Source organism: Halichoerus grypus, chromosome 2 (assembly GCF_964656455.1).
Source record: "Halichoerus grypus chromosome 2, mHalGry1.hap1.1, whole genome shotgun sequence".
In the NCBI taxonomy this organism is placed as follows: Eukaryota; Metazoa; Chordata; class Mammalia; order Carnivora; family Phocidae; genus Halichoerus; species Halichoerus grypus.
Genome location: NC_135713.1, coordinates 45,142,743 through 45,170,191, shown reverse-complemented (window position 1 = coordinate 45,170,191; position 27,449 = coordinate 45,142,743). Strand labels below are relative to the sequence as shown.

Genomic DNA, 27,449 nt, shown 5'->3' with positions numbered 1-27,449 from the left:
TCATTCAGAGTTCATATATTCAGAATAAATTATTGAGCATATTATGTACATTCATTTCAGGGTTGGCCACAGGAGAAGGATAAAACATAACCTTTGTCCTAAAAGAGAATATCTTCTAGTAGGGGAGCTCAGATACATAAGCAAAAAACAGTTGGGTGTCTGTATAAGTCAGTGTATGATGTTGGTTCCAAAGTTGACTGGTATGGATGAGAGCTCTACATTTCCCACATACATTTATTGCCCTTAGATATTTTTTTCAAAACACCACTTGCATCCAGTGCCAGGCGACTACAATACACACAGCTTCCTTAGCTCCAGCTTCCCCTGGCATTGCCCCTAGAGCAGGGGAGGAGGATGGATGCCTTTTCCTTGGGTGCTCTATCTCAGCCTTGGGGGTATTGGCTGCCCCTTATCTGCTATTCCTGTATTCTTTAGAGTTCTCTTTACTCTTTTACTACAGTCCCTGTTATAATTAATAACTCTTTATATTAATTTTCCTCCGTTCAAATTGCTGTGTGGTTTCTCTTCTAATTGGACCCAGACTGATAACCCCAGCCTCTGTGTAATTTTTTGAGGGGGGGGGGCATATGCTTTTAACTGCCCTTTATATACAATCCTATAGTCTTTCTTCCAGGAATATTTGATCATAAGTTCTCCCCCCATGTTATTATGTAGTTCAGTTCCAAATAGCAATATTTCGAAAAAAAATTCTGATTCCTTTGCTGGGGGAGTAAATCTGTATAATATTCATTATTTCCAGAAAGGAAATATAAATAAATATTCAGATAATGAAGAAATGAATACCGAGAGGAGCTTCTGTGATCCTTGCTTTGCTTTGTGTAGGATTTGAGATTCTTTGAAATGGCCAAGAGAATCTGCTTTGCTACATTTATAACTTCAGGTAATTAATTTACAACAGCTGCTTAAGTGCTTAGAAAGATCTTGCTTTTTAGATTTGTAAGTCTGCCCTGTTGGGCATTTAAAGTGAGAAAATCAGGTATATTAAATTTGTAGTCTGAAATGTCTAAGGAAATTTGATTAATTAAAGCTGTAAGTCTGTTAAATGTTTAAGGAGGACTGAATGTACTAAACTTAAGAATTAATTCAACAGTAATCAAAGAACAAGTGAAAGTGATTGTTCTTATCTTTACATGAAAAATCACTAGATTTATAATGTAATAACAAGATTTGTAAATTGAACATAAAGCCTTTAACAAAAGCTAGGTTTTATAATGGGCAACTTGAGTCTGTAATTGTAACATTCTTTTCCATGCCCAAATCTACCTCCAGATATTTAAAATTGCGGGTAGATTACCCCCAACTTTACAGTTCTAGCTGAGGCCTCTCCTCTGAGCTGCGGAAAGCAGCATTCAGTTCTTTGCTTGGATGCTCCAGAGGCATCGCAGACTCGGATATTCAAGTTAGAAACTTCTCTGATACCCGAATCCATTAACCGTGCCGCCTGTACCCCCTTGTTTCTCCCTTGCTTTCACCCCACTCAAAGCCCACCCATCATCGAGGCACCTTCTTCTCCTTCCAATGGATATTTAGATTCGGTCCCCTTTGCTTCATGCCCTAAGGCCAGCAGCAGCGCCAGCCCAGGCCCCCATCATCTTGTGCCTGCAGTGCGTCACTGGCCTCTGAGCTGGTCCCTAAACCACTCTTCCCTGATGTAGCCTCCATGCAAACCAGACCATGCTCCACCCTTCTTAAGGCCCCTCACCAGCTTTCCAGTGCATTCTGACAGTGCCTGCTGCATCTCTTGGCTCTGTTCCCATGCCTCAGCTCTGTTATTCTGCCTTAAGTTCCTCAAATAAGCCACACTCCTCCCTACCCGGAGGTCTTTGGTTCGCAGTTCCCTCCACCTGGAATGCTGTCCTGCCTGCTCCTCCCCACCCACAGCGGGCTCCATCCTTCAAGTCTTAGTTTATCTTTTTTTTTTTTTTTTAGAGAGAGGGAGAGAGATGGGGGAGGGACAGAGGGAAAGAGAGAGAGAGAGAAAGAGGGAATTTTAAGCAGGCTCAGTGCGGAGCCTGATGCGGGGCTCGATCTCATAACCCTGAGATCATGACCGGAGCTAAAATCAAGAGTCGGATGCTTAACCGACGGAGCCACTAAAGTGCCCCCTTTAAGTCCTAATTTAAATGTTACCTCTGCAGAGAGTCTTCCCTGATTAAAAGGATTTTTCCCCCATTGTCCATTGCTATTCTCCATTCAGTGTCTTTTCTTATTAGCACTCATCACAATGTGCAATTGTCCCCATTTCAATATAAGCTCCATGAAGGTGAGGAGCATGTCTGTCCTGTTTGTTGTAGCTCTAGTGCATCTAACACGAATTCTCCAATTCTGGTGGCTAACAAGAGTAGGACTCAGTAAGCATTTTTTCAATAAATCACTTTATTTTTTTAAAAAAATATTTTGTTTATTTATTTCACAGAGAGAGCGAGCACAAGCAGGGGGAGTGGCAGAGGGAGAGGGAGAAGCAGACTCCCCGCTGAGCTGGGTGCCTGACACTGGGCTCAATCCCAGGACCCCGGGATCATGACCCGAGCCGAAGGCAGATGCTTAACGGACTGAGCCACCCAGGGGCCCCAAGGACAGGCATTTAAATGGAATAGATGTAGCTTTATGAAAACCCCGCAACATTGTCCTTGTCTTCCTCATCTCGCCGAGGATCTATGAAAGCTTGCCCTGGCTCTGGCTCTGGCCTGCAGCCTGGCACTTGATAGGCATTGCTATTGGCCAATGGTAGCTATTGGCGCAGTGGGTGAGAGCAAAGGCCCTGGCTGGAATTCCAGCTCTGCCACTTCACTGGCTGTAGGACCGTGGACAACATACATGAACTAGGTGAGTCTCCGTTTTCTTCATCTGTAAAATGGGATGATAAAAGTACTTCTCTGATGGGGCGATTGTGAGGATCACATGTGATATTGTAAAGCACTTGGCACAGTGTCTCGCACACAGTAAATGTTCATCCATTACATGCTGACACCCCTAAGCTTCCCATTGTACCCAAGTTCAGATTTCTGCATGTTAGGGAAGAAGACATCGTCTTGCAGGATGGCAAGTCGCTCAGTTTCCGCACAGGCAGTCTCCATATCCATCAGCGCAGCAATGATTGGAAAGTACTTGATTGTTTTACTGCATCTTTTTTTTTTTTTAATTTTATTTTATTATGCTATGTTAATCACCATACATTACATCATTAGTTTTAGATGTAGTGTTCCATGATTCATTGTTTGAATATAACACCCAGTGCTCCATTCAATACGTGCCCTATTTAATACCCATCACCAGACTAACCCATCCCCCCACCCCCTCCCCTCTAGAACCCTCAGTTTGTTTCTCAGAGTCCATAGTCTCTAATGGTTCATCTCCCCCTCCAATTTCCCCCCCTTCATTTTTCCCTTCCTACTATCTTATTTTTCTTTTTTAACATATAATGTATTATTTGTTTCAGAGGTATTTTATTGCATCTTAACCTCATCTTAAAAAATTCTGTGAATGGAAAAATGAAAGTACCAATAGTAGTGATAAGAAGTATGTATCAAGAAAGTGAAGAGACAACTGACAGAATGGGAGAAAATGTTTGCAAAGATAAGGGACTTGTATTCAGAATATATAATGAACTCCTATAATTCAAGAATAAAAAAGACAAACCAATTAAAAAGTGGATAAAGGGGTTTTGGTTTGTTTGTTTGTTTGTTTGTTTGTTTTTAAGGACCAGAGTCCACTAAAGCATTTTATTTGCATGTATGTATTATATCCCTAAAATCCCAGGATTTTCCTTCCTGTGTGCTTCCGTCTTGCTTCTTCATGATCCATGATGCCAGCTGAGGTTGCCGGTACAATGAAACCAAACTGGCAGGTCAGGAGCAGATTATTCTGCCATTTTTCTATATCTTTGAGTTGTACATCAAATCTGGGGCTGATCACTCCACACTTGTTTAACCTGTCTGAGCGGTTCACAGTTTTCCCAGCTCTGTGATCATCAATGATTTTTTTTTTAAAGATTTTATTTATTTATTTGACAGAGACACAGCGAGAGAGGGAACACAAGCAGGGGGAGTGGGAGAGGGAGAAGCAGGCTTCCCACTGAACAGGAAGCCCGATTCAGAGCTCGATCCCAGGACCCTGAGATCATGACCTGAGCCGAAGGCAGATGCTTAACGACTGAGCCGCCCAGGTGCCCTGATCATCAATGATTTCTAATTCACCAGTGTAACCATGCTTCATCATCACAGTTAGAAACTGGATGATGATCTTGGTGAATGGCCTAATAAGAACCTGGTGTTTGCCCCCTTTTTTGGAATTGTTAATGCTCTTGAGGGCATCTGCCAGGACATTCACGTGCACCATTATGGTGGCATGGAAAGCTGGTGGAAAGGGGTGGAGATTTTGAATAGACATTTCTCCAAAGAAGATATACAGATGGCCAAAAAGCACATGAAAAGATGCTCAACATCACTAATCATTAGGGAAATGTAAACCAAAATCACAATGAGATATTACTTCACACCTACTAGGATAGCTACAGTACATAAGACAGATAATAGCAAGTATTGCTGAGGATGTGGAGAAGTTGAAACCTGCGTACCACTGGTAGGAATGCAAAAATGGTGCATCCATCTTGGAAAAACAGTTTACCATTCTAACTGGTGTAAGGTGGTATCTCAATGTGGTTTTGATTTGAATTTCCCTGATGGCTAATGATGATGAACATTTTTTCATGTGTCTGTTAGCCATTTGTATGTCTTCTTCGGAGAAGGTGTCTGTTCATGTCTTCTGTCCATTTTTTGACCTGATTATTTGTTTTTTGGGTGTTGAGTTTGAGAAGTTCTTTATAGATCTTGGATATCAGCCCTTTATCTGTAGTGTCATTTGCAAATATCTTCTCCCATTCTGTGGGTTGCTTCTTTGTTTTGTTCACTGTTTCCTTTGCTGTGCAGAAGCTTTTTATCTTGATGAAGTCCCAAAAGTTAATTTTCACTTTTGTTTCCCTTGCCTTTGGAGATTTGTCTTGAAAGAAGTTGCTGTGGCTGATGTTGAATAGGTTACTGCCTATGTTCTCCTATAGGACTTTGATGGATTCCTGTCTCACATTGAGGTCTTTCATCTATTTAGAGTTTATCTTTGTGTATGGTGTAAGCGAATGGTCATTTCATTCTTCTGTATATAGCTGTCCAATTTTCCCAGCACCATTTATTGAACAAGGCAAGAAACAACAAATCTTGCAGAGGTTGTGGAGAAAGGGGAACCTTCTTACACTGTTGGTGGGAATGCAAGGTGGTACAGCCACTTTGGAAAACAGTGTGGATGTTCCTCAAAAAGTTAAAAATAGAGATACCCTATGACCCAGCAATTGCACTCCTGGGTATTTACACCAAAGATACAGATGTAGTGAAAAGAAGGGCCATATGCATCCCAATGTTCATAGCAGCAATGTCCACAATAGCCAAACTGTGGAAAGAGCTGAGATGCCCTTCAACAGATGAATGGATAAAGAAGATGTGGTTCATATATATAATGGAATATTACTCAGTCATCAGAAAGGAAAAATACCCAACTTTTCATCAACATGGATGGAACCGAGGAGATTATGCTAAGTGAAATAAGTCAAGTAGAGAAAGTCAATTATCATGTGGTTTCACTTATGTGTGGAACATAAGGAATAGCATGGAGGACATTAGGAGAAGGAAGGGAAAAATGAAGTGGGGGAAATCGGAGGGAGAGATGAACCATGAAAGACTATGGACTCCGGGAAACAAACTGAGGGTTTCAGAGGGGAGGGGGGTGGGGGATGGGTTAGCCCGGTGATGGGTATTAAGGAGGGCACGTACTGCATGGAGCACTGGGTGTTATATGCAACACTACATGGAACACTACATCAAATACTAATGAGTTTCTGTATGGTGACTAACATAACATAAAAAAAAAAACCCACAGTTTAGCAGTTCCTCAAAGGGTTAAAGGTAAACTTACATATGACCCAGCCATTCTACTCTTAGGTAGCTACCCAAGAGAGATGAAAACATAGGTCCACACAAAAACTTGTACCTGAATGCTCATGCAGCATTACTCATAATAGCTGAAAGGTGGAAACAACTTTAACGTCTTTCAAATGATGAATGGATAAACAAAACGTAGTGTTTCCAGATACATTATTATTCTGCAATAAAAAGGAATAAAGGACTGACACATGCTACAGTACAGATGAATCTTGAAAATATTATGCTAAGTGAAAGCCAGACATGAAAGGCCACATAAGCATGATTCCATTCATGGGAAATATCCAGAAAAGACAAATCCATAGAGATCAGTGGTTACCAATAGCTAAGGGATTGGGCAGCTGGGGTGGGAAGTGACTGCTAATGGTTATGGGGTTTCTTTTTGGGGGGACAAAAATATTCTGGAATTTGGGGCATTTGGGTGGCTCAGTTGGTTGGGTGACCAACTCTTGGTTTTGGATCAGATCATGATCTCACAGGTCATGGGATAGGGCTCTGCACTCAGCGGGGAGTCTGCTTGAAGATTCTCTCTCTCTGCCCCTCCCCCCACCTACATGGGGCGCCTGGGTGGCTCAGTTGTTAAGCGTCTGCCTTTGGCTCAGGTCATGATCCCGGGGTCCTGGGATTGAGCCCCACATCGGGCTCCCTGCTCAGTGGGGAGTCTGCTTCTCCCTCTCCCACTCCCCCTGCCTGTGTTCCCTCTCTCGCTGTCTCTCTCTGTCAAATAAATAAATAAAATCTTAAAAAAAAGATTATTTATTTGAGAGAGAGAGCACCCATGCATGTGAGCACAGGAGGGCAGAGGGGCAGAAGGAAAGGGAGGGAGAGAATCCCAAGCAGACTCCTCACCTAGCATAGAGCCCGATGTGGGTCTCCATCTCACAACCCTGAGATCATGACCTGAGCTGAAATCAATAGTTGGATGCTCAACCAACTGAGCCACCCAGGTGCCCCAAGCATTTTTTTTTTAAAGTAAGCTCTAGGCCTATTGTGGGGCTTGAACTCATGACCCTGAGAGCAAGAGTCACATGTTCCACTGGCTGAGCCAGCCAGGCACCCCCTTACGCATATTTTTTGATTAGTGAAGAAAAATAATCAAATTGGGGATATAGTAGGAAAAGCAGGAACCATATCATCAAAGATTGTGTCCAAAAATGCAGGTGTAATTGCAAGTGATATACCCTTTTTATTCCCTAGGAACAAATGTGCCCTGTTGACAGTATAAATTTTTTGTTTGCCTTTTTACTTTCGACGTTAGTCACATTTTCAGAAACCAATTATGTATGGAAGTGGGGGTGTATGTGCCTTCATGGGAAGGCAGAAGATCCCTTTGCCCTCTCTGATTCTCCTTCCTTTAACGCTGGATCACCAAGCAACTTCTCCTAAGGAATAATTCAGCCGATACTAGGAGGTTGCACATAATTACTTGGGTTCCTGGGTATTTGGGTCACTGGGTCTAATGCCCATAAAAAAAATGAACAACTTTTGATTCATGTATCAGTCTTTTGTGAGTTTAGTCAGGAAAAGTCAGCCCCAGAAAGCTGTTTGGTTTTGGCCTTAACTAAATATGTAGCTAATGGTTACATAAGTAGTAAGGGTTATTAGTCAATTTCACAAAACAAAAATTTCTCTCCTTTTTTTTTTAAGATATGTATTTATTTGAGAGAGAGAGCGCACAAGCAAGGGGTAGGGGCAGAGAAAGAGGGAGAAGCAGGCTCCCCGCTGAGCAGGAAGCCTGACTCAGCGCTGGATTCCAGGACTCAGTCCTGACCTGAGCCGAAGGCAGACCCTTAACTGACTGCGCCACCTAGGCGCCCCAGATACTGATTTTGTATTTGCAAATGTGCCTACTCACCAAAATACATCTGTAATCTCAAAGCCAATACTCAAGGCACATCTGAGGTCACTTGCAGACACATGCATGTGTAGAGTGGAGAAGAACCTGAGTCACCCAATGTGCATGTTCCCAGCGGAGGTCGATTTAGTGCTCATGCTTTAAACAAGTCTCCTTTTCGTGGGCTGTAGTGTCACCTTTTACATATTTTTGTGCTTTTTGTTGGTGATTGTGGTTGAAAATGCCCCCAGGCATAGTGCTGAGGTGCTGTATAGTATTCCTAAGCACTAAGATGTGCCTGTGAAGAACATATGTTTGTTAGATAAGTTTCATTGAGGCATTAGTTCTAGTGTTGGCCCTGAGTTCAATATTGACAAATTAATGACCTATATTAAATAAGGTGTCTTTAAACAGAAATGCACGTAAAACAAAGTTATATATTGATGGTTTGATGAAAATGTTGTGAGCGGAGGCTCGCAGGAGCTCACCTGTGTACTTGCCCTAGGGGTGTGGTTCAATATTTGCTAAGTCAGTGTTCCCGGTGACATGATAGAACATAACTACTGTGAACAAAGGGAATGGACTGTATATCAGGATAAGTGCCATCAAGGAGGCTACAGAGGTGCTCAGCATGACGGAGAATGATGTGTGTGGGAGGTCTATTCTTGACATGGTGGGCTGGAAGCTTCTTGGGGGAGGGGACAGCTAAGCTAGGACTCAAAGTATGGAAAGAGGCTGCCAAGTGGACAGAGAACACTCCAAGTGGAGGGACCAGCAGGGGTCTGGAGGTGAGAAGGACTTGGCCTGTGGGGACTTGAGCCCTGTGGGGGAGGTGATGGAGAAGCAGGCAGGGGCCAGCCTGGAAGGACTGTTAGGACCCGGCTAAGAAGTTTCCGTTTTATCCTAGAGGCCTGGGGTAAAGCTACAAGCAGTGCAGCAGTAATGAGGCGTTGCTGGGCCCTTGTTCGTGCTCATCACTAGGCTAAAGAGGTCGCCGATTTTCCCTTACTCACCTTACTCACCTCTGTGTTTCCAGGGCTGAGGACAGAGCTGGGGCCAACTGCTGTGGTGCAGAGCGTGGACCGCCAGGGGCCCACAGTATATATTTCCGTATGCATTTGTCATCTGAATGACCAAGCCCTGGGATTTTGCAGCTGTAGCTGTGAAGAAACTGTCGTAGGGACTTTTCCCAGAATGTGGACACCCCCAGGATTCAGGCCTCAGCTTCCCAGGCTGAGAGGCCAATGGTGGGGGAGCTTAGCGCTCAGCTCTGGCGAAGGCAGACCCATCATCCCCTTCCTCCTGTCCCCAGGCAGGAGCCGGCAGGAGATCAGATGCTACTTCAATTCCAAGTGGCTCACGAACAAAAGCTGGGAAGTTGCTAAGAAACCTGCTTTTCTGAGGGTTCACCAGGTTTTCCTTTGTTTCTATGGCCTGGTGTGTGTGAGTGTGCGTGAGCACACAGAGGGCCATCAGCCTGCCAGGCCTGCAGCGAGCCGGACCGGCAGCTGAGAGCTGCAGGCTGCCCTGGGACACTACCACGGCCCCCAGGGATCGCCAAGCCAGGCAGCCCAGGCGTTGAGGGGGAACAAAGGGGAGCCTGCAGCCAGTGGTGGACAGAGCTGTGAGCAGCTGCTGGAAGGAAGCTTTGGATACCCAATCCCCCACCCGCTTCAGCTATAGCCCCGAAGCCCTCGGGCGGGAGATACCAACAACAGAACCGAGAGGGGATCCCACTCCCATCCCCTCGTTGAGCTTGGAAAATAAATTCTTGACGAGATCAGGGTCACTGCAAAATATAATGTAAGATGTAAGATTTATAGGACTATACCAGGCTTGGCTGACCATGATCTAATTTGCTCCTCATTGTCATATGGGAAATCTGAGGCCTGGGAAGGGGAAGGCACTTTCTCAAGAACACATACTGTAGGGGTGCCTGGTAGGGGTGCCTGGGTGGCTCAGTCGTTAAGCGACTGCCTTTGGCTCAGGTCATTGATCCCAGGGTGCTGCTCCCTGGCAGGAAGCCTGCTTCTCCCTCTCACACTCCCCCTGCTTGTGTTCCTTCTCTCGCTCTCTCTCTCTCTCTCAAATAAATAAAATATTAAAAAAAAAAGAACACATAGTGTATCACAGATGTTAAGAGCACTCTCTCTCTCAGAAGGTCTATGGGCTGCGAGTGGAGGGAAAAAGCCTAAAGTAGGGGCGCCTGGGTGGCTCAGTCATTGGGCGTCTGCCTTCGGTTCAGGTCATGATCCCAGGATCCTGGGATCGAGCCCCACATCGGGCTCCCTGCTCGGCGGGAAGCCTGCTTCTCCCTCTCCCATTCCCCCTCCTTGTGTTCCCTCTCTCACTGTGTCTCTGTCAAATAAATAAATAAAATCTTAAAAAAAAAAAAAGCCTAAAGTATAAGCTGGAACTCTATTATTCATCCATTTGTCCCTTCTTCAAATACTTATTGAGCCCTTACTTGGTGCCAGGAACCCCAAAGCCCCAATCCCAACTAAACACAGAGAAAAAGAGAATCCAAAACTTTGGGCAAATTGCCAAGTTGTCCGCATCTGTTTCTGAAGGAGCCTGCCGCCACTCTCACCACCAGAGCTCCCACTCTGTCTCTGTCCAGCTAAGTGCTTTAGATCCTTGCCTTCTACTCTTGCTTGTGGGCTTGGGAGGACGGGGAGCTAAAATGGATGAGAAATGTGATTTCCCCGTCCTCCCACCTGCTCCAGGGAGGAAGGACCTGAACCTTGAGAATCCAGCTGCTTTGGATTTTTCACTCTGTAGGCCCTGCGTGCCTACTATACGCCCAGCACCTTGAGCAAGTCATTCCTAGCTATACACATCAGCCATGGAAGGGCACATCTGATGCTCTCACCCTGCCCAGTTAAAAATCCTCTAATGGTTCCCACTGCTTTAAAAATGAAGCTAGAGACTCCTTCACATGGCCCACAAGGTCCTGCAGGGTCTGGCTTCTGCCCACCCCCTCCTACTTTTCTTTCTCCCCCACTCTGCTCACTGACCATCATACCTGTCATGCTCCCCCCACAGGGTCTTTGCACCTGCTGACCCTACACATGGAATGTTCTTCCCTCTCTTCCTTTTTTCCTAGTAAAAGAATTTAATCTTTTTAAAAGAAGTCATTGAAATTTTAGAAGAAAATTAATTTAATACTGACCTTCTGGTTCCAGTGCTCAAAACCTGCCACTGTGGCAGATGAACTGGTTCTCCCCTCCTGTTCATCAGCCTTCTCCAAGCTGTGGATCCACAGCGCCCTCTGGTGGGCTCTGGGTGACAGCACCAGCAGGCAGCTTCTGCTCATGGTCATTGGCAGTTCCAGGCCAAGTCTCAGCCACAGAACCACAGGTGGAGTTGGAAGCACCATCCAAAAACTTCCCGTTTTATGGCAGAAAACTGAGGCCTAGATAGGGGCAGCATTTGCCCAAGACCTTACAGTCCGTTGCAGGGCCAGGCCAGCCAGTGCTCTTTCTACCACACGGTATTACATACATCTAATATTCAAAGCATCACAGTGTTTTGGTAGGTAGAAACTTGTGGCTGATGGGTGAGCATCAGAAATGAACTATTTCATGTTGCTCTACCCTCCCGAAATCTTCAGTTCCTGGCTGTGGTCTGTAGGACACTTTGTGGGCTACTCCACCTAAACCTGGGAGCTTACCTCCTTCTGTGCCTCCAACTTGGGAACTCTTTCCTGCCTCAGGGCCTTTGCACTAGCTGTTCCCTTTGCCCAGAACTCTCTCCCCCAAACTGCCTCTTGGCTCACACTCCCTCATGTCTTCTAGCTCTCACAGAGAGGCACTCTCTCACCGGCCAACCTAATGTTGATCCTCACTCCAGTCTCTCAAACATCTTGTTTCGTATCCTTCATCACCCCGTTCACATCTAGAATCATCTTGGTTAGTTGTCAGAGGTCTGCTTTCTTCTCTAGAACAATGGCTGTTGGGAACTTGTTCAGTATCCTGGGTACTGAGCAGACACTCCCCGAATACGTGGGGAATGATGGGGTGGAAGTTGGCGTGTGACAAGAACAAGGCAGACAGCACGTTACAGAAAGTCTGGCGGTTTATTCAACAAGTCACAATCACAATTGTACACGGTAAGTCAGTTCTTCACAAAGGCTCACTTTTCCAGGCAGGAGAAGAGAGGTTGGTGGTCTTGAGCTTTCTGTATGGAATACCCAGTCTGCCATCTCAATATTCCCTGCCTGTAGTCCCTTTGGGATCCCAGTCTTCAAGCCAAAAACGGGGCAGAAGCCCAACCCTGTTATCTGACACGGCAGAATCGAAGCCATGTGGGGAGCAGGTGTTAAGAGGGCCCTGTCACCGGGGATGTAGGTCCAACTCTGGCAGTGCACCTTGGCTCAAGATCAAGTTTGGACTGAAATATGACTTGGATTTTCACAAAGAGAAAGTAGAAAAGAATTCCAGAACAGAACTGCACTCCTTGCCCCTCTCCCACACTTAAAAATCTTCAGAAAACACTAAAAATGCACTGCCTCCCAGGAATTATAAAAGATCACCCAATCTGTACAAACTAGGATCGCTGAAGCAAGGAATCCAGGTTTCTCAGTTACTACCGTAAAGTGCTTTGCCACTCTTTTGAGACTCCAGAGACAGAAAAATGAAGACGCACGGAAAGAAACATGGAGTCATTTTAAAGGGTATCATCTCTTTCTTCAGGAGAAAAAGAAATTCAACAGGTAGGTTTGCAAAGTGAAGATAATGTGGACTTTGGGGATCTGCTGCATCAGCAGCGAGAGGTGCTCCTTCTCCCTTAGGCCTGTGGGAGTTCCCCTCTCTGCCTCTGAACTAGTTCTTCCTCAAGGGGAGGATGGCTAGTTCCCGGATGGTTTTCAAAGTTGAAAGCACCAGGCAGAGGGATGGCTTTTTACACATGTGCCTGAACACTTGGCCACCTCCCAAGGCCTTGTATTTCCAGCAAAGATGCTCTCTGCATTGCAAAATGCTTCTGGAGGCCCCCTGTGGAAAGGCTGCTGGTGGGCCCCGTGGTCATGATACTTTCCAGCCACACCGTTTTGTGACCGTCTGCCAGAATAGAGAGAGGAAAAGGGGCCACACCGTCACCCATTACCCAGATGAGAGCACCCCCCAGACTCCTGGCTGCTTTACTGAGCAACAGGGGGCAGTGTGAGCAGGAACCGGAATCTTTGAGACAGGTGGTTTTCAAAAATGAGGCCAAAACAATGAGTGGTCAGTATTTGTCATCCGTCCAATGGTCAGCTAAGCCATGAACTTCTCTCTTTCCTTCCCCTATTACACACTCTGGCCAGTCCCAGCACCTCCGGATAAGGGCTCAGCAAGACCTGCTCAGGGGAACTACCCTTCCCTTGCTGAGGGGGTCAAACCAGACTTGAAAGAGAACCAAAGGCTGGGAAAGAGGAAGGCTGTGGCCTGCTTGCTGCTCCTGCTGTCCACACGGGTCCTGGTCTTGCCGAGGACACGGCCACCCGCTTGGAAGGGGACCACTTGGGAATCTAGCGAGTGCTCGGCACTCTGTCTGCGGGCTGGGATGGGGGACTACAGGCATGGCCTCCAAACACGGCCCTCTCCCCGGGGCTGCTGAGGCCCTTCCAGGCCACGGACTAAGCGAGTTGTCCAGCTGCCCTTTTAATTTGGAGTGTTCCTTCCACGAACTGGAACAACTCTTGCCTCTGGCCCTCGAGGGACTTCTCCGCCTCAAATCCTGCTCTAGGCCCAACGTCTCCTGCTTGAAACTGGAAGTTCAGAAACACACACTCATCCAACAGAAACAGCACACACCACCACCAATGTTTCCCCTCCCCCCAACCCTGCCCCTGGAGGTTTGTCTAGCAAGGCACTAGGAAATTGTTCAAGTTTAGGGATTTGCTGTACATTTGCATTTTCTCTTTTTAAAAGGCACAGTTTTTATTTTAATGATGCTGCATTGCTTTCTGAGGATGACCCCTAATTCAGCTCTCCAAACTGCAACACTCCTGTTCTCCTAGATCCTGGAAGGGGCCTCCTCTTCGGACTCCTTCCTACCGAGGACCACTTCAAAAGATAGAGCACTCATCTGGAAAAGACATGAGGGATCAACAAGCAAGCTTCCACGAGCACAGGTGACCAGGGCAGGGCTCGTGCGGGGGCAGAAGTGGAGGGAGTGATGCTTTGCCAGCTCTATGCTTAATCGGGGTGGTGGTGGTGGTTGGGAGTTTATGCCCCCACCCCCCAGATAAATGATGGCCTTGAGATCAGCCAGCATCTCAAAGGCAGATTCGTGGCTCTGTTCCCAGATTTATGTTGCATTTAATTGCTAAATGACACAATCGAGAGATCCAACTCTAATTGGAATACTGATTTCCAGTATTTCCCGGACTAGCTGGTGGAAGCCATTGGCTGTGGCATGCGATTTCCATCTCTGAATCAGTGGATGGCAGGCTGGTTACAGCAATGATTCCTATTAGTTTGGGAGCCCTCTGGGAGTCTGACACATAATTAACAAAAGGTAAACACGAGGGACTGGCATGGAGCTGGGTGTACACCTGCTTGTGGGGTGCTTTACTCCAGGGGAGGGTGGGGGAAGGTTGCAGGGCTTCGGGACTGCGCTGAGGCCCGCGTCATGCCAAGGTCTCCGGTGTGAGCTGACGGACACAGGTCACCCCCCCCGAAACCACCAACCTCGGATTTCAAAGCTTGTCTCAGGCTGGGGGGCTGCCTTGGCTGTACTACACTTGGCTGGCTCTTTTAAATCACAGCATTCCAGAAATCCATACTGGGTGCTAGAATACCAGAATCCCAGGTAGCATTCAGGTTGTAATCCAATGATAGAGTTCTTGAAAAATTCTAGAGTTCTATATAAGAACTAGAGCCATGATGAGGTCAGAGGCTGGGCATCTTGCCCACGGTCCACCTTGGAGGCCTCCAGACGTTTTGAGGTGAGCACCTCATACGTCTGCTCCTCTCTTAGGGCAGGTAATTGCCCAAGACAGAAAGAGGAAAACAGAAGCTCGGCTCAGGGGAACTCCGCCAGCATATCTAGTTCGGGGGTCTTCTAACTAAGCCCTTTCCACGGGCCCGAGGCTAGGTGAAACACACCTCTGAGTAGCTGGTGGCTGAGCTGTCCTGTGCCTGCAGAGCACTAACGTGGACATTTCCAGTGCCCAGAGAGCAAGGAGAGACATCCCATGCGTCCGTGGCAGCAAAGGAATGTCTGGGGGTCCCACTTCTGACCCCAGGCCTGGCAGTTGGCCAGTGCTCAGTATTGAACACCACGAGGGTCCAGGTGAGACCTTCGATCACATCATCTGGGGCTGTGACAGAGCACGGAAGCTGGGCAGTAACTGCAGCTAGCCCACGACAGGCAGACACTGAACAGCTGGCACCAGTGGCCCCGAGAAAGGCCTCCTGCCCCCCCTTCTGCTGCAGATGGGGGCACTGGTGCTACAAGCTGCCCACACAGGCAAAACGTTGCCCCTTTTCCAGAGGACCGTCATGTACAAGCCATCTGAAGGCTAGGCAACCTTGTGGGACCCGTTTCGGGGTGGCCTGGGGCTGCCCTGGCATTCCTCCCACATAACGCTCAAGGGACCGCGGGGACAAAGTTGAAAAGGCCCTCCTGGATTTCCATGATGCCATCGGGGGTTAAAGCAGGCACTGCTCTCTGTGGGGCCTCTTGTGCGGTCTGTTCTCCACCCCACCTCCAGCCCTGGGCTTCAGGGAGCAGGCGGACCCCTGCTCCAGCTTTAAGAGCCCTGCGTGCCCTAGACCGGCGGGCCAGCACCTCTCACATCACGGCGCCCACAGAAGCCCTGCCTCCCTCGAGAGGAAGTCTGCGGCGGGGCCAGGCCTGCTGAGGACACGTGAGGCCTCAGTTCCTGTTGAATTTTTCCAAGACTGTCGAGTTGGTGTGTTCGAACAGCCATTGCTGGGTGAGAGAAGAGGGGTTACAGGTGTTCATGAAGATCCGGTGGTCACTCTCACTGCAGTCCATGCAACTGCCGCTGACCGGGTGGTACAGGGTCTTGTCCTAGGAAACAGGGAGGCCATCAGCCGGGCGGCGCTGGGGACACGCCCAACAGCAGCAGCAGTACCGGCAATGCGGCCCGAGTGACGCTGGCTGGCCGGCCAGCCACCCCCGCCGCGCCAGGCTTCCCTGCCCCGCCCGCCCCGGCCCAGCCCCGCCCGAGCCCGGCCCCGATGCGGGCGGAAGTGACGCGCCACTTCCGGCCCGCGCCCTACGCAAGCCGGGCTCCTGCCAAATCTCCCTGGTTCTCATGATGCCTTTTGTTTTGTTTTATAATGGACTCAGTTGCCAACATTTAAGATCCTAGAGGTTTCACACAAAAATCTTGGATTTCTGGCCGCTCTCGAATAACTGAGAAGTCGGGCATGGCGGGTTTGTGGGACAGATGCGTGAGTGAGTGGGCTCGGGGCGGGGGGAAGGAGGGAGGCACGGCGGCGTGTTTATCTGCTTGTCTTTTTCTAAATCAAGCCGGTTGCCCTGTCCCGCCCACGCCGCCTGCCTTACTTGGCGGTACTTCCACAGCTGGTTGCCCTTCATGCTGTGGCAGTCATAGAGGGTGACTGGGCTGGTGTGGGAGATGGCGTCAAAGCAGAACTTCTTGGTGTGCTGGGGGTCTCCGGGCCGGATGTCCTCTCTCCAGGTGAAGGTGAACACCTGTGCATACAGGGACATCGTCACGGGACAGCAAAACCAGGGGACTTTCTCCTTTTTGGAGTGATAGTTAAACACAGAGATCCAGAAAACACTTGACCACACCTGTTCCAATCATCCAGCTTCAATAGTTACCAACTCGTGGTAGATCTTGTTCCAGCTTTACCCCCACCACGACCCCCCACCCCCACATTATTCTGAAGCAAATTAGAGACCTCACATCATGTCAGGTGTAAAGAGTTCACGAAAGTGCCATTATAGCAATAAAAAGTTACCACGAAGTCCTCAGTGTCATCGGGTAGCTAGAGTTCAAGTGCTCTTGCCTTGTAAGTTTCTTTTCATAGTTTGAATCAGGATCCAGACCAGGTTCACATACTGCATTTGGCTGAGAAGCGTTTTTTGTTTATTTTTTCCAGCAGCTTCATTGAAGACTAACTGGCGTACAATAGACTGCACACATTGGAAGTGCACAATTTGATATATCTGACTTGTTTACAGCTGTGAAACCACCACCATCATCAAGGTCATGAATATATCCATCACCCCAAAAGTATCCTCACATCCCCTATGGTCTCTTCCTCCTGTCCCTCCTCATTCCCCGTGCCTCTGGGCAACCACTCCTCTGTTTTCCATCACTAGAGATTAGTTTGCAAGTTCTAGAATTTTAAATAAAAGGAAGCCTACAGTATGTATTTTTTTTTTTTTTTTTGTCTGATTTCTTCCACTCAACATCATTTTGTTAGGACAGCATTTATCAATAGTCTGTTCCTTGCCATTGCTAAGTTGTATTTCACTGCAACGTACTCCTTTTACCTGTTCTTAGACATTTGGATGGCTCTCAGTTTTTGGTTATTACAAATACAGCAGCTAAGAACATTTGTGTACAAGTTATTGTATAGACATATATCTTCTTTTCCCTTAGATAAATAGCTCAGAGTGGTATGGCTGGATCATATGATAGATGAATGTTTAACTAAGAACCTGCCAAACTGTTTTCCAAAGTGCTTGTACCATTTACATTCTGACCAGCAGTGTATTCTTCCGGTTCCCCTACATTCTTGCCAACCTTTGGTATGGTCAGTCTTCTGAATTTTAATTTCCATTTTTCCAACGGAGTTAAGCATTTTTAATGTGTTTATTTGCCACTAATATACCTTCTTTGCTAAAGTGTCTGTACAAATCTTTTGCCATTTTTAAAAAAAGAATTTATTTATTTGACGGAGAGAGACAGAGTGAGAGCAGGAACATAAGCAGGGGGAGTGGGAGAGGGAGAAGCAGGTCTCCCGCTGAGCAGGGAGCCTGATGTGGGGCTCGATCCCAGGACCCTGGGATCATGACCTGAGCCGAAGGCAGACGCCAAACGACTGAGCCACCCAGGCACCCTGCCCATTTTTAATTGGATTTTTTTCTTATTATTGAGTTTTGAGAGTTTTATATATTTTGGATCAAAGTCCTTTATCAGATACATGTTTTGTAAACATTTCCTCCCAGTCTGTGGCTTGCCTATTTTCTCAACAGTGTCTTTTAAAGAACAGAAGTTTGTTTTTGTTTTTTTGTTTAAAGAAGTCCAATTTATCAGTGTTTTCCTTTTATGGATTGTGCTTTTGGTGTTTTATCTAAGAAATCATTGCTTTATCCAAGGTCACAAACAGTTTTGCCTACGTTTTCTTCTGAAAGGTTTTAGGTTTTAAGTCAATACACCATTTTGAGTTAATTTTTCACATATAATATAAAGTATGTATTGAACAATTTTTGGGGGCATATGGATATCCAATTGCTCCAGCACCATTGGTTGGAAAAGACTATCTTTTCTCCACCGAACTGCCTTTCAACACTGGCAAAAACTGATTGTCCATATACATGTGGGTCTATTTTTGGTCTCTTGATTCTGTTCCATTGATCTTTCTTTATGTCAATACCACACTGTCTTGAATGCTGAGAGTTTATAATGTATCTTGAAACCAGGCAGTGTGCGTCCTTTAACTCTGGACTTCTTTTTGCAAGTTGTTTTGGCTATTCTAGGTCCTGTCCATTTCTGTCCATTTCTGTGTGAATTTTACAATCAGCTTTTCACTTTCTGTAAGAAAAGCCTGCTAAGATGTTAGGATTGTAATCCTGAGTCTTCCAGTCTCTGGACATGGCACAGATCTCCACTTACTTGGGACTTCTCTCTTTTTTACCAAAAATGGTTTGTAGTTTTCAGTGTACAGGTCTTTTGTCAGTGACAGACCTGAGGATTATATTTTTTGGGGGTTATAATAAGTGCTTGTTTTTAATTTTAATTTCTGATTCTTCATTATTCATATATAGAAATACAGTTGATTTTTGTATCTTACAACTTTGATAAGTTCATTTATTAGTTCTGGTAGTTTCTCTGTAGACTCAATTGAATTTTCCACAAAGATGATCATAGAGTCTTCAAATAAAGATTGTTCTCCTTCTTTGCCCACCTGCAGGACTTTTCTTTTCCTTGCCACAGGTTAGAACCTTTAGTACAGTGTCAAATAGAAATGGTAAGGTTGGAATCCCTGTCTTGTTCCTGATCTTAGGGGTAAAGCATTCAGATTTTCACCATTAAGTATGATGTTAGCTGCAGGCTTTTTATAGATGACCTTGATCAAGTTGAGGAAGTTTCCTTTTATTCCTGGTTTGACGAGAGTTTTTATCAGGAATGAATGTTGGATTTTGTCAAATGCTTTTTTTCTGGGTAAAGGTGATTATATGGGGGGGGGTGCCTGGGTGGCTCAGTTAGTTAAACGTCTGCCTTCGGCTCAGGTCATGATCCCAGGGTCCTGGGATCGAGTCCTGCATTGGGCTCCTTGCTCAGCGGGGAGTCTGCTTCTCCCAATTGTGCTCTCCCCCTGCTAGTGCTCGCTCTCACACTCTCTCTCTCTCAAATAAATATATAAAATCTTTTTAAAAAAGGTGATTATATGGTCTTTCTTTTTCAATTTGTTAACATGGTGAACCTATTGATTAATTTTCTAATATTAAACTCACCGTCCATTCCTGGGATAAATTACACTTAGTCATAATGGATTATCCTTTTTATATATTGCTGGATAGGATTTTCTAATTCTTATTTATTTATTTATTTGACACAGAGAGAGAGAGAGAGAGACAGCGAGAGAGGGAACACAAGCAGGGGGAGTGGGAGAGGGAGAAGCAGGCTCCCGGCTGAGCAGGAAGCCCGATGCGGGGCTCGATCCCAGTACCCTGGGATCATGACCTGAGCCGAAGACAGATGCTTAACGACTGAGCCACCCAGGCGCCCCTGGATAGGATTTTCTAAAATTCTGTTTAGAATTTTTGCGTCTATGTGCACGAGGGATACTGGTCTGCAATTTTCTTATAATGTCTTAGTCTGGTTTTGCTACTAAAGTAATGCTGGCCTCAAAATAAGTTGGGAAGTATTCCTTCCTTTTCTGGAAAAGTTTCTGTGGACTTGGTAACATTTCCTCTTTAAGTGTTTGTAGAATTCACCAGTGAATCCATGTGGGCCTGGGTTTTTCTTTGAGGGAAGGTTTTCAACTGCAATGTCAGTGTCTTGAATAGAATCCTGTTGTTTTCCAGTCGGGCTGGTGAGAGCAGGCACCATCCCTGGCCCTGTGTGAGCACTGGGTGTGGCTCCCTCTCATCTTCTCAGGATTTTTCCAGCCCAGGAAGCTCCCTCACACCTGTGCATGGATCAGTACTCTACCAAATGTACCAGAGGGACTCGGTAAATCCCACAAGTTCTCTCTGTGTCTGGCGCTCTCCTCACCTGTATTCTATTTTGTGAATTCTAGCCACATTGGTCTCCAACACTGTCAGCTCTGTCTCCCCAGCTCGGGAGTCTGCTTGGTTTCCCTGGGTCCTCCTCCTTGACCTGTGGCCTGGAGACTCTCTCAAGGAAGGACTGGGACAGCTATAGGGCTTACCTTGTTTGCTTGCTATCCCTCAAGGATTATTGTCCTCCACTGGTTGATGTCTGCTCTCTTGAAAACAGTTTTCTACATATTTTGTCGGTTTTTCAATGTTTCTGGCAGGAGGGTAAGTCCAGTCCACATTACTCCACTCCATCTTGGCCAGAAGCGGACATGATGGTGGCCAAGAAGTGGTACTGGCAGCTCCTGTCTCCTGATGGTTTGTTTCCCAGGCCTCTGTAACTCAGGGGCTGCATTTTAGATTCATATTTCTCCCTTTACAGGCTCACTACAGCTCTCTGCTCAGGGTGGTTGAGAGCCCTGGGGGATCTAGATCCCACTGGGGCAACTGGGCTGCCATGCTTCCCATTTCAGATGGGGGAGGCTGGCACAGCCACGCACCCAGGCACCATTTTGTTGCTTGTTTGAGGGAATCCTCAGGCATTAATGTGGACTCTCTGCCACACAGTGAGGCTCTTCTAGGCTGAGCAACTTGGGCACATTCTATCCAGGCCTGTGCTCTTTCTGGTCTCTCTTAGGGTTCTAGGGTGGGGTGGATGTGGGGAGCAGTCACATGCTGCCTTGGAGAACTCAGGAGAATCGGTGAAGGAGAGCCACTTCTAATAAGAATTGTTATCAAGAAATGAGCAGGGAGAGCAACAAGGATTTCCGAGGGAGGAGCAGACACTGTCAGGCTGGGCACTGTGCCCATCGGAGAGGCGGTGCTCTTCCTTCTCAGCATGCATGCCACACAACCCTCCTGAGTTCTGTTTTTGCAGAGGACCCACAATGTAGGCTTCTATCAGTGTGCACTTCCAAAATGCCAAAAAACCCATAGTTAGGAGACTATAAAAATGTACCCTTGAACCAAGATTCAGTGGATGTGGTGTGGTTTGGGGGTTATTGCTTAGAGGAGGGGACCATGGAAAGCTAAATGCAGTTTCTTTAGAGTGGTGCCTTTTCCTGCACTGCTGGCTTGCACTCTTCATTCTTTGGATAACACCCCTAGGGCATGATCTCCTGGGGAAGCCACCCTCTCCACTCTTTTCCCCATCCTTCGGTGAGGCTGACCACACCCCGGGCTCCAGGAGTGGGCATGTGACCTGGGCATAATCAATAAAAGGACTCTATCACATCCCTATTGTAATGGGCTCAGGAAAGCCAATACGTGAGTGCCCCAGGGCTTTTCTAGAACTCTGGAAAGGGACATGCCTTTTCACGGAGGGATTGGAAGCCTTTGTTGCTGGTGGTCCCATCTGCCACCACATGGGAAGAGCCAGGTGAAGGACGAAGCCCACGGAGAGGAGGCAGAGTTGAGACCCTGGAGGGGTCCCACTGAACATCACTTAAGCTTTTCAGCGACATGAGCCAGTATGTTCTCCTTTTTGTTGAAGGCCATTTAGGCTGAGTGTCTGTTGTGCAACTAACAGACCAGATTGGTGATTTCATTGCAATGTGAAGGATTCCTCTTTCTAAGGTGTTCAGGAAGCTCTTATAACTCATCTCCTGGGCTAACTTTTGTCAGTCATCATTGACCCATGGCCTCCCTCTCCCAGACCTGACCATGTGAGCATTCCAGGCTGCATACGACACAGGGGAGCTGGTTGCCGGTCCCCGAGGAGTGGCCCTTACCTGCATGTTGTTCCAGGCAGCCTCCCCGCGGCCCCGGATGCAGCTCTCCAGCCTCAGCGGGGAGCCCAGGGCCCCGTGCTTTGTGTCGGCACACAGCCCTGTGCCCACATTGTGGATCTGAGAGAGACAGAAGGAAGGAGGGGACCAGTGAGCACCTTGAGATAACCCCCTGGGACCATGCTGGGGTGGAAGGAGGGAACCCAACAGAGACATCAGATGGGGAAGGCTCTGCATGGTCTTAAAAAAGCTTGGCCTGGGCTGGGGGAAGTGCCCTGTGCCTCTCAATACAGGAATACTCAGTCCACAGAGAAGAACTCTTCCAGAGCCTACTTTGTCTTAGAGCATGCAAAGTCACAGGGTGCTGGGGGTGGTGGGAGGCCTAAAGGTGGGGGGGGGGCGGTATTCAAAGGACTCCCTGGCTCCCCTCCCAGAGAATTTGATCCACTAGGTCCAGGAATTGAATTTTATTCCCATTCCAGGTGATCCAGGGACCATACCTTGAAAACCACTCTAGAAAAGGACATGACATCTTTGCTGTACGGTCTTGGACTCTCTGCCTTCTAGAGCAGGTGAATGGCAAAAGGTTCTCAATCCCAAGAACAACAGGAGTTGCAGTGAGACAGGTGTGGTGTGGTGGGAGGAGCCCCAGGCTGGGAGCCGAAGGCCTCCCTGCTCCCAGTTAGCCAGCATCACTGGCTGATGGCCACCGTGACGGTGCCGTATCCTGGAGTTCCTGCCACATCGTGGGGTTCCTGCCTCAAAGAAGCACTCGGTTTTGACAGAGGGTTTGGAGGTGTGGTGGTCGTGAGTTATCGTGTGGTGGCCACCCAGTTATCCTGTTGCAGGGAGTCTGACTGCCCAGCGGCTGTGTCTGAGTGGAGGCCATGCTCCCTGTGTGCTGCTTCCAGCCAGCATCTGAGGGTGGCAGGGCACTGCAGCAGGCCTGTTCCTGGGAGATGCCAGATTCCTCTCATCTGGCTTAGTTACTTGGCTCAAGCTTCCTCAGAGCATCTTTGCAGTGTGGGACTCCTCCTGTCCCAGCCCTTCCTCCTCCCCTCACCCCCTCCCAGAGGGCAGACCAGCCCCACAGCGAATCTCCCAGCCTCTCCTGGCTCCCTTCTTATTTCTTCTCTCAGGTGTTCCCCCAACAAGTCTTTTGGTGTCTGTTTCTCAGAGGACTGGACCTAATACAGGGGAGAAAGCCCATAAAATGGCAAAGAAATGAAAAGCTTCATGAGGGAAGTCAACATGACACGGCCTTGTACAGGTGTTGGGTAGGGCTGGCCAGACAGCTTAGTCAGTTAAGGTCCCTCTAACTTGCTGTGTGAAGTTGAACAAGTCATACCTGGTGTTTCTGCTGGCCCAAATGCATCTGTCCTTCCTCTGGTAACAACACCCCGATTTCCGCCCCCCCCCTTTTTTTTTAAAGATTTTATTTATTTGACAGACAGCGAGAGAGGGAACACGAGCAGGGGGAGTGGGAGAGGGAGAAGCAGGCTTCCTGCCGAGCAGGGAGCCCGATGCGGGGCTTGATCCCAGGACCCTGGGACCATGACCTAAGCCAGAGGCAGACGCTTAATGACTGAGCCACCCAGGCACCCAACACCCTGATATGCTATGGGGCTACCACTCCTTGTCCACCCTGTGGCCTGTCAGAGTATCTGTCCTACCCCTGCTTGTCCTGTGGACTGCTGCAGACCCAAGAATAAGACCTTTGCTGGCTTTACTGGGAAGGAGGCCTATACTTTCTGCTGACTGGCCAAGCTGACGGTTTGTCAACCATCTTGCTACCCTCAGCATGAGGCTAACACAGAAGGAAGCAGAGGTAAACAGGAGAAAAAGAAACTGACATCATTTGAGTCCCTGGATCCAGGTGTGTCCGAAGCAACAGCTACCCAAAATTTCTATGAGAATTAATACATTTCTCTTTTTCACTTTAAATTGGACTTCTGTCACCTACAAGTAAAGGAGATCCAACTCTTATGCTCATTGGCCCCAAGCCTCAATATATCCATCTATAAGGGAGTGGTTCCTCTCAGCTCAGAGACCCAGAAGCCAGAATCTGGTGACGGAGTGCTTCTCCCCCTGGAAGACGGCCTGTGTCCCCCAGCAGGACTGGCTTCCTAAGTGTATGACATGGGCAGCGGCCCAGGGCCCCTCAGCCAGAAGGGCCTGCCATTGGCTTAAAGTTCTGCTATCACTGTCTTGAATTTTTTTTTTTAAGATTTATTTATTTGTTTCAGAGAGGGGGGTGCAGAGCGAGAGCGAGAGTGAGAATCTCAAGCACAATCCCCGCTGAGCACAGAGCCCAACTCGGGGCTCCATCTCACAACCCCGAGATCACGACCTGAGCCAAAGCCCAGAGTCAGACACTCAACCGACTGAGCCACCCAGGCGTCCCATCATAGTTTGATTTTTAGTAATCTGATTTTTGAATTTGTAAGTGAAATCTGATAGGACAACGGAGCACGAGCGTAAGCAGAGCTGATGACACACTACACGTGCATCCGCTGTCCCTCTCTCCTGTGTTTGCGTACAGCATCTGTGATGCCCACAAGCACAGCCTCCCGGGGGTCCCGCATGCACGGGAGTTTGGCAAGACTCAAGTTACGGCTATGACTAAGTGGGGTGCTGGCAGGTCTGAAGGCCACCCTTTCCTTTCCAACCAGGACTAGACTGCACAAAGGAGGGCCATGGCATTCTGGGCCGATGGGTTCTATCGTATCCTCTTACTTATGTTACTGCCCTGGACCAGCCACGGCTCCCCTCACCAGCAGCAGATAACTGCACAGAAGGAAGAATAGGACAGCCCATAGTTCGCTTTCCTTCCACCCTTCCTCACTCACTCATCAGCAAGCCGCAGGGAGAGCGTCTTGGTAGAAAGTACGCATTATCAACAAGTGAAATAAGATCAGCTGAGTCAATTCTGTGCAGGGTTTGCACTGTTCTGGTAAGAAATACATATGCATGCACAAGGGTTGAAATACAGATTGTGAAATTTCACCCATCTGGCACATGAGTTAAATGCTCTTCTGTTTGCATTTAAAACTGGCACTGCAGGATATGAAGATGAATGGTAAGATTTCTGCTAATAATTTAAGGTTTTAATTTTTCCCTACTTAGAACATTAAATAGCAAATAAAAAAACCCACCACCACAAGGGTAGAATCAGGAGAGCTGCATCTGCATTTTGCACTGGGCCCCCCTTATGTAGCCGCCCGGGCCCTCCGGACTCACCTCCCCCCAAGCTGCGGCGGGGGGCTCCACGGGCGGGTAGAATTTGGGCAGGTCCCAAGCAATCTTGGTCATAAACCACTTGAAACTCTTGCAGTTAAGGGAGCTGCGCAGCTTCTTCTGGGCGGCGACGTCCCCAGCAGAGAGGTGGCGGTACTCGGGCCGGCGCTGGTAAATGTGCTCGGCATACTCATCCATCCACACTTCCGCCACTCGCTTCAGGTTCTGGAGGGCGACAGGCAGGTGGAAGGGTCAGGCCCTCCGAGGGGCCGAGGCCAGGGAGTGGGGGGGCGGGGAGGGGAGCAAGGGTCCTGGAAGTTGAGGTTAATCCTTCTTATTTTACGTTGCATCAAAGACCCCAGCCCCACCGTGTTTTTAAAGCCTTCTATACTTACTTATGCATGGTTTTAGGACTCTACAACTACGGGCTGAATAAAAGATGGCTGGTGTTTTACCCGCCATCTTCCACCCCCTTTTTCTGTCTCCTCTGCCTCACTGTCCTCTCAGGTGGCTTCAGGAAAAGGTACATGAACCAGCCTGACGAACGGGAACCAGCACGGGCATAGGGATTGGCCAGCAGCGACCACGTGACCCACGCCGAGCCAATCAGAATCAAGAGGTGGCGGCCTTGGCAATTTTACTGGAGCTATAGGGAAGAATTGCTCCGTTTCTGCTTGGATTGCTGGGTAAGGTCTGACGCGTGAGATGGAGGCCGGAGCTGCTGGGCCACGGGGAAAACCTGACCAACGGTGAATGAATGAAGCAGAGCTGAGGCCTAGACGAGGAACACACTCCTCCTTTTAGTACCTGAACCCGGCCGTGCCTGAAGTGAGCACTATCCCTGGACCTTCCGTTCACTGAAGTCGGTAAATTCCCTTTCTGCTTATGCCAATGTGAGTTGGGTTTCTGTCATTTTCTACTGAGTGCTGACCAAGTTGCCTGGTGAAAACAAATGATAATTTGCAACCAAAAGGCTGCAGCAGCTGGAATTTTAAATAATCCTTTGAGGTGCAAAAGTTGCTGCTACTTTTGTTATGAAACACAAGGATAATCAATAAAAAAAGGACAACCACATTATTGGCAAGTAGGGGCAGCAGGCAGGAAGACCACCTGTTTGTGGGTAGATTTGGAGATAGAGGAAAAGTGAATTCGTCCGTGTAACCAGGAGGAAGATTCCTCATTCCATCTGTAGGTGTACATACCACCTGCTGAGAACCACAGATGCCTGGTCTGGAAGAGCACAGCTTCAGGGCTCAGGCGAAATTCTCTGTTCCAAAACATCTTCCTCCAACCCCTGGCTGTTGTCAGAAATCTGCCTTTCAACTCAACATTCAACTCTCCAGGCTTTATCTCTATCGTAAAGGTCGCCCCCCCACCCCCCCCACCACCCCGGCTGCCCCCACTGCAATCCAAATCTTCTTCTGAAGCGTAAAAGGGAGTTAGCATTTTAAGCTGTATCAGTCATTCACACCTCAGTGTAAATGACTGCTCCAGAAGCAGAAGGCAAGGCAGGGGTCGACAAGCGTTTTTTGTAAAGGGTGAGATTGTAAATATTTGAGGCTTTGCAGACCATATGGTCTCAACTCTGAGGTAGTTATAAAGGAGCTCTACACATTATGTAAATGAATGGGTGTGGTGATATTCCAATAAAACTTTATGGACATTGAAATTTGATTTTCATGTATCACAAAATATTCTTCTTTCATCTTTTCACCCTATTTAAAAATGTAGAAGTCATTCTTAGCTCATGGGCCACACAAAGCAGTTTGCTGACTCCTGAGCAAAGAGGAAGGAAGCCAGCAGGAGGGGGGGGGCTCCATGCCAAAGGCAAAATTCACCAACTCCTCCATTGTGCTGACTCTTGAGTTTGGGACTAGGAAGCCATTAAATTTCCTTGCCAATGCCTCATTCTTTCTGAGCGCTGAAGAGGTTGACAGTGGGTTAGAAGTAATTAAGGAACAGTGTTATACCTGCCAGGCCCCTACACGGCAAAGGCTGGGCTTAATTTAAAATTGTGCCCCAAGGAAGCTGAAAGCCTAAAAAAGCCTGCACACCTGAAGACTCTTCTTTTTCCAGTCTGCCCACCCAGGTCCTTTGGCACACTAATTTGCTCATGCCACAGGGATGCTGAGGAACTGCTACAGTTTTTTCTCCAACCACAGGCTA

General features: G+C 47.6%; 2 protein-coding genes and 2 long non-coding RNA genes across 24 annotated transcripts in view; 2 read left to right on the top strand and 2 right to left on the bottom strand.

The window, feature by feature from the left end:
- LOC144381083 (uncharacterized) overlaps positions 1–27,449 on the top strand; it is a 912,868-nt gene that overhangs the window by 138,360 nt on the left and 747,059 nt on the right. The window lies entirely within an intron of this gene.
- Positions 3,769–4,359, bottom strand: LOC144380952 (small ribosomal subunit protein uS8-like). The gene is made up of 2 exons (XM_078066404.1): positions 4,209–4,359; positions 3,769–4,001 (listed from the first exon to the last, which is right to left on the bottom strand). The coding sequence occupies exons 1-2, from the start codon at positions 4,357–4,359 to the stop codon at positions 3,769–3,771; spliced, it is 384 nt and encodes a 127-aa protein (XP_077922530.1).
- The window catches only part of GALNT10 (polypeptide N-acetylgalactosaminyltransferase 10), a 217,656-nt gene continuing 202,108 nt past the window's right edge, over positions 11,902–27,449 (bottom strand). The window contains exons 9-12 of the mRNA XM_036114243.2: positions 25,287–25,508; positions 22,050–22,166; positions 16,366–16,515; positions 11,902–15,864 (exon numbers count right to left, since the gene is read on the bottom strand). Of these exons, the coding sequence (XP_035970136.1) occupies positions 15,706–15,864; positions 16,366–16,515; positions 22,050–22,166; positions 25,287–25,508 (648 nt within the window). The 3' untranslated portion in view covers positions 11,902–15,705. The remainder of the gene's footprint in view (positions 15,865–16,365; positions 16,516–22,049; positions 22,167–25,286; positions 25,509–27,449) is intronic.
- LOC118549696 (uncharacterized) lies at positions 16,057–17,202 on the top strand. The gene is made up of 2 exons (XR_013445592.1): positions 16,057–16,254; positions 16,929–17,202. It is a non-coding gene; the product is annotated as an uncharacterized LOC118549696 (long non-coding RNA).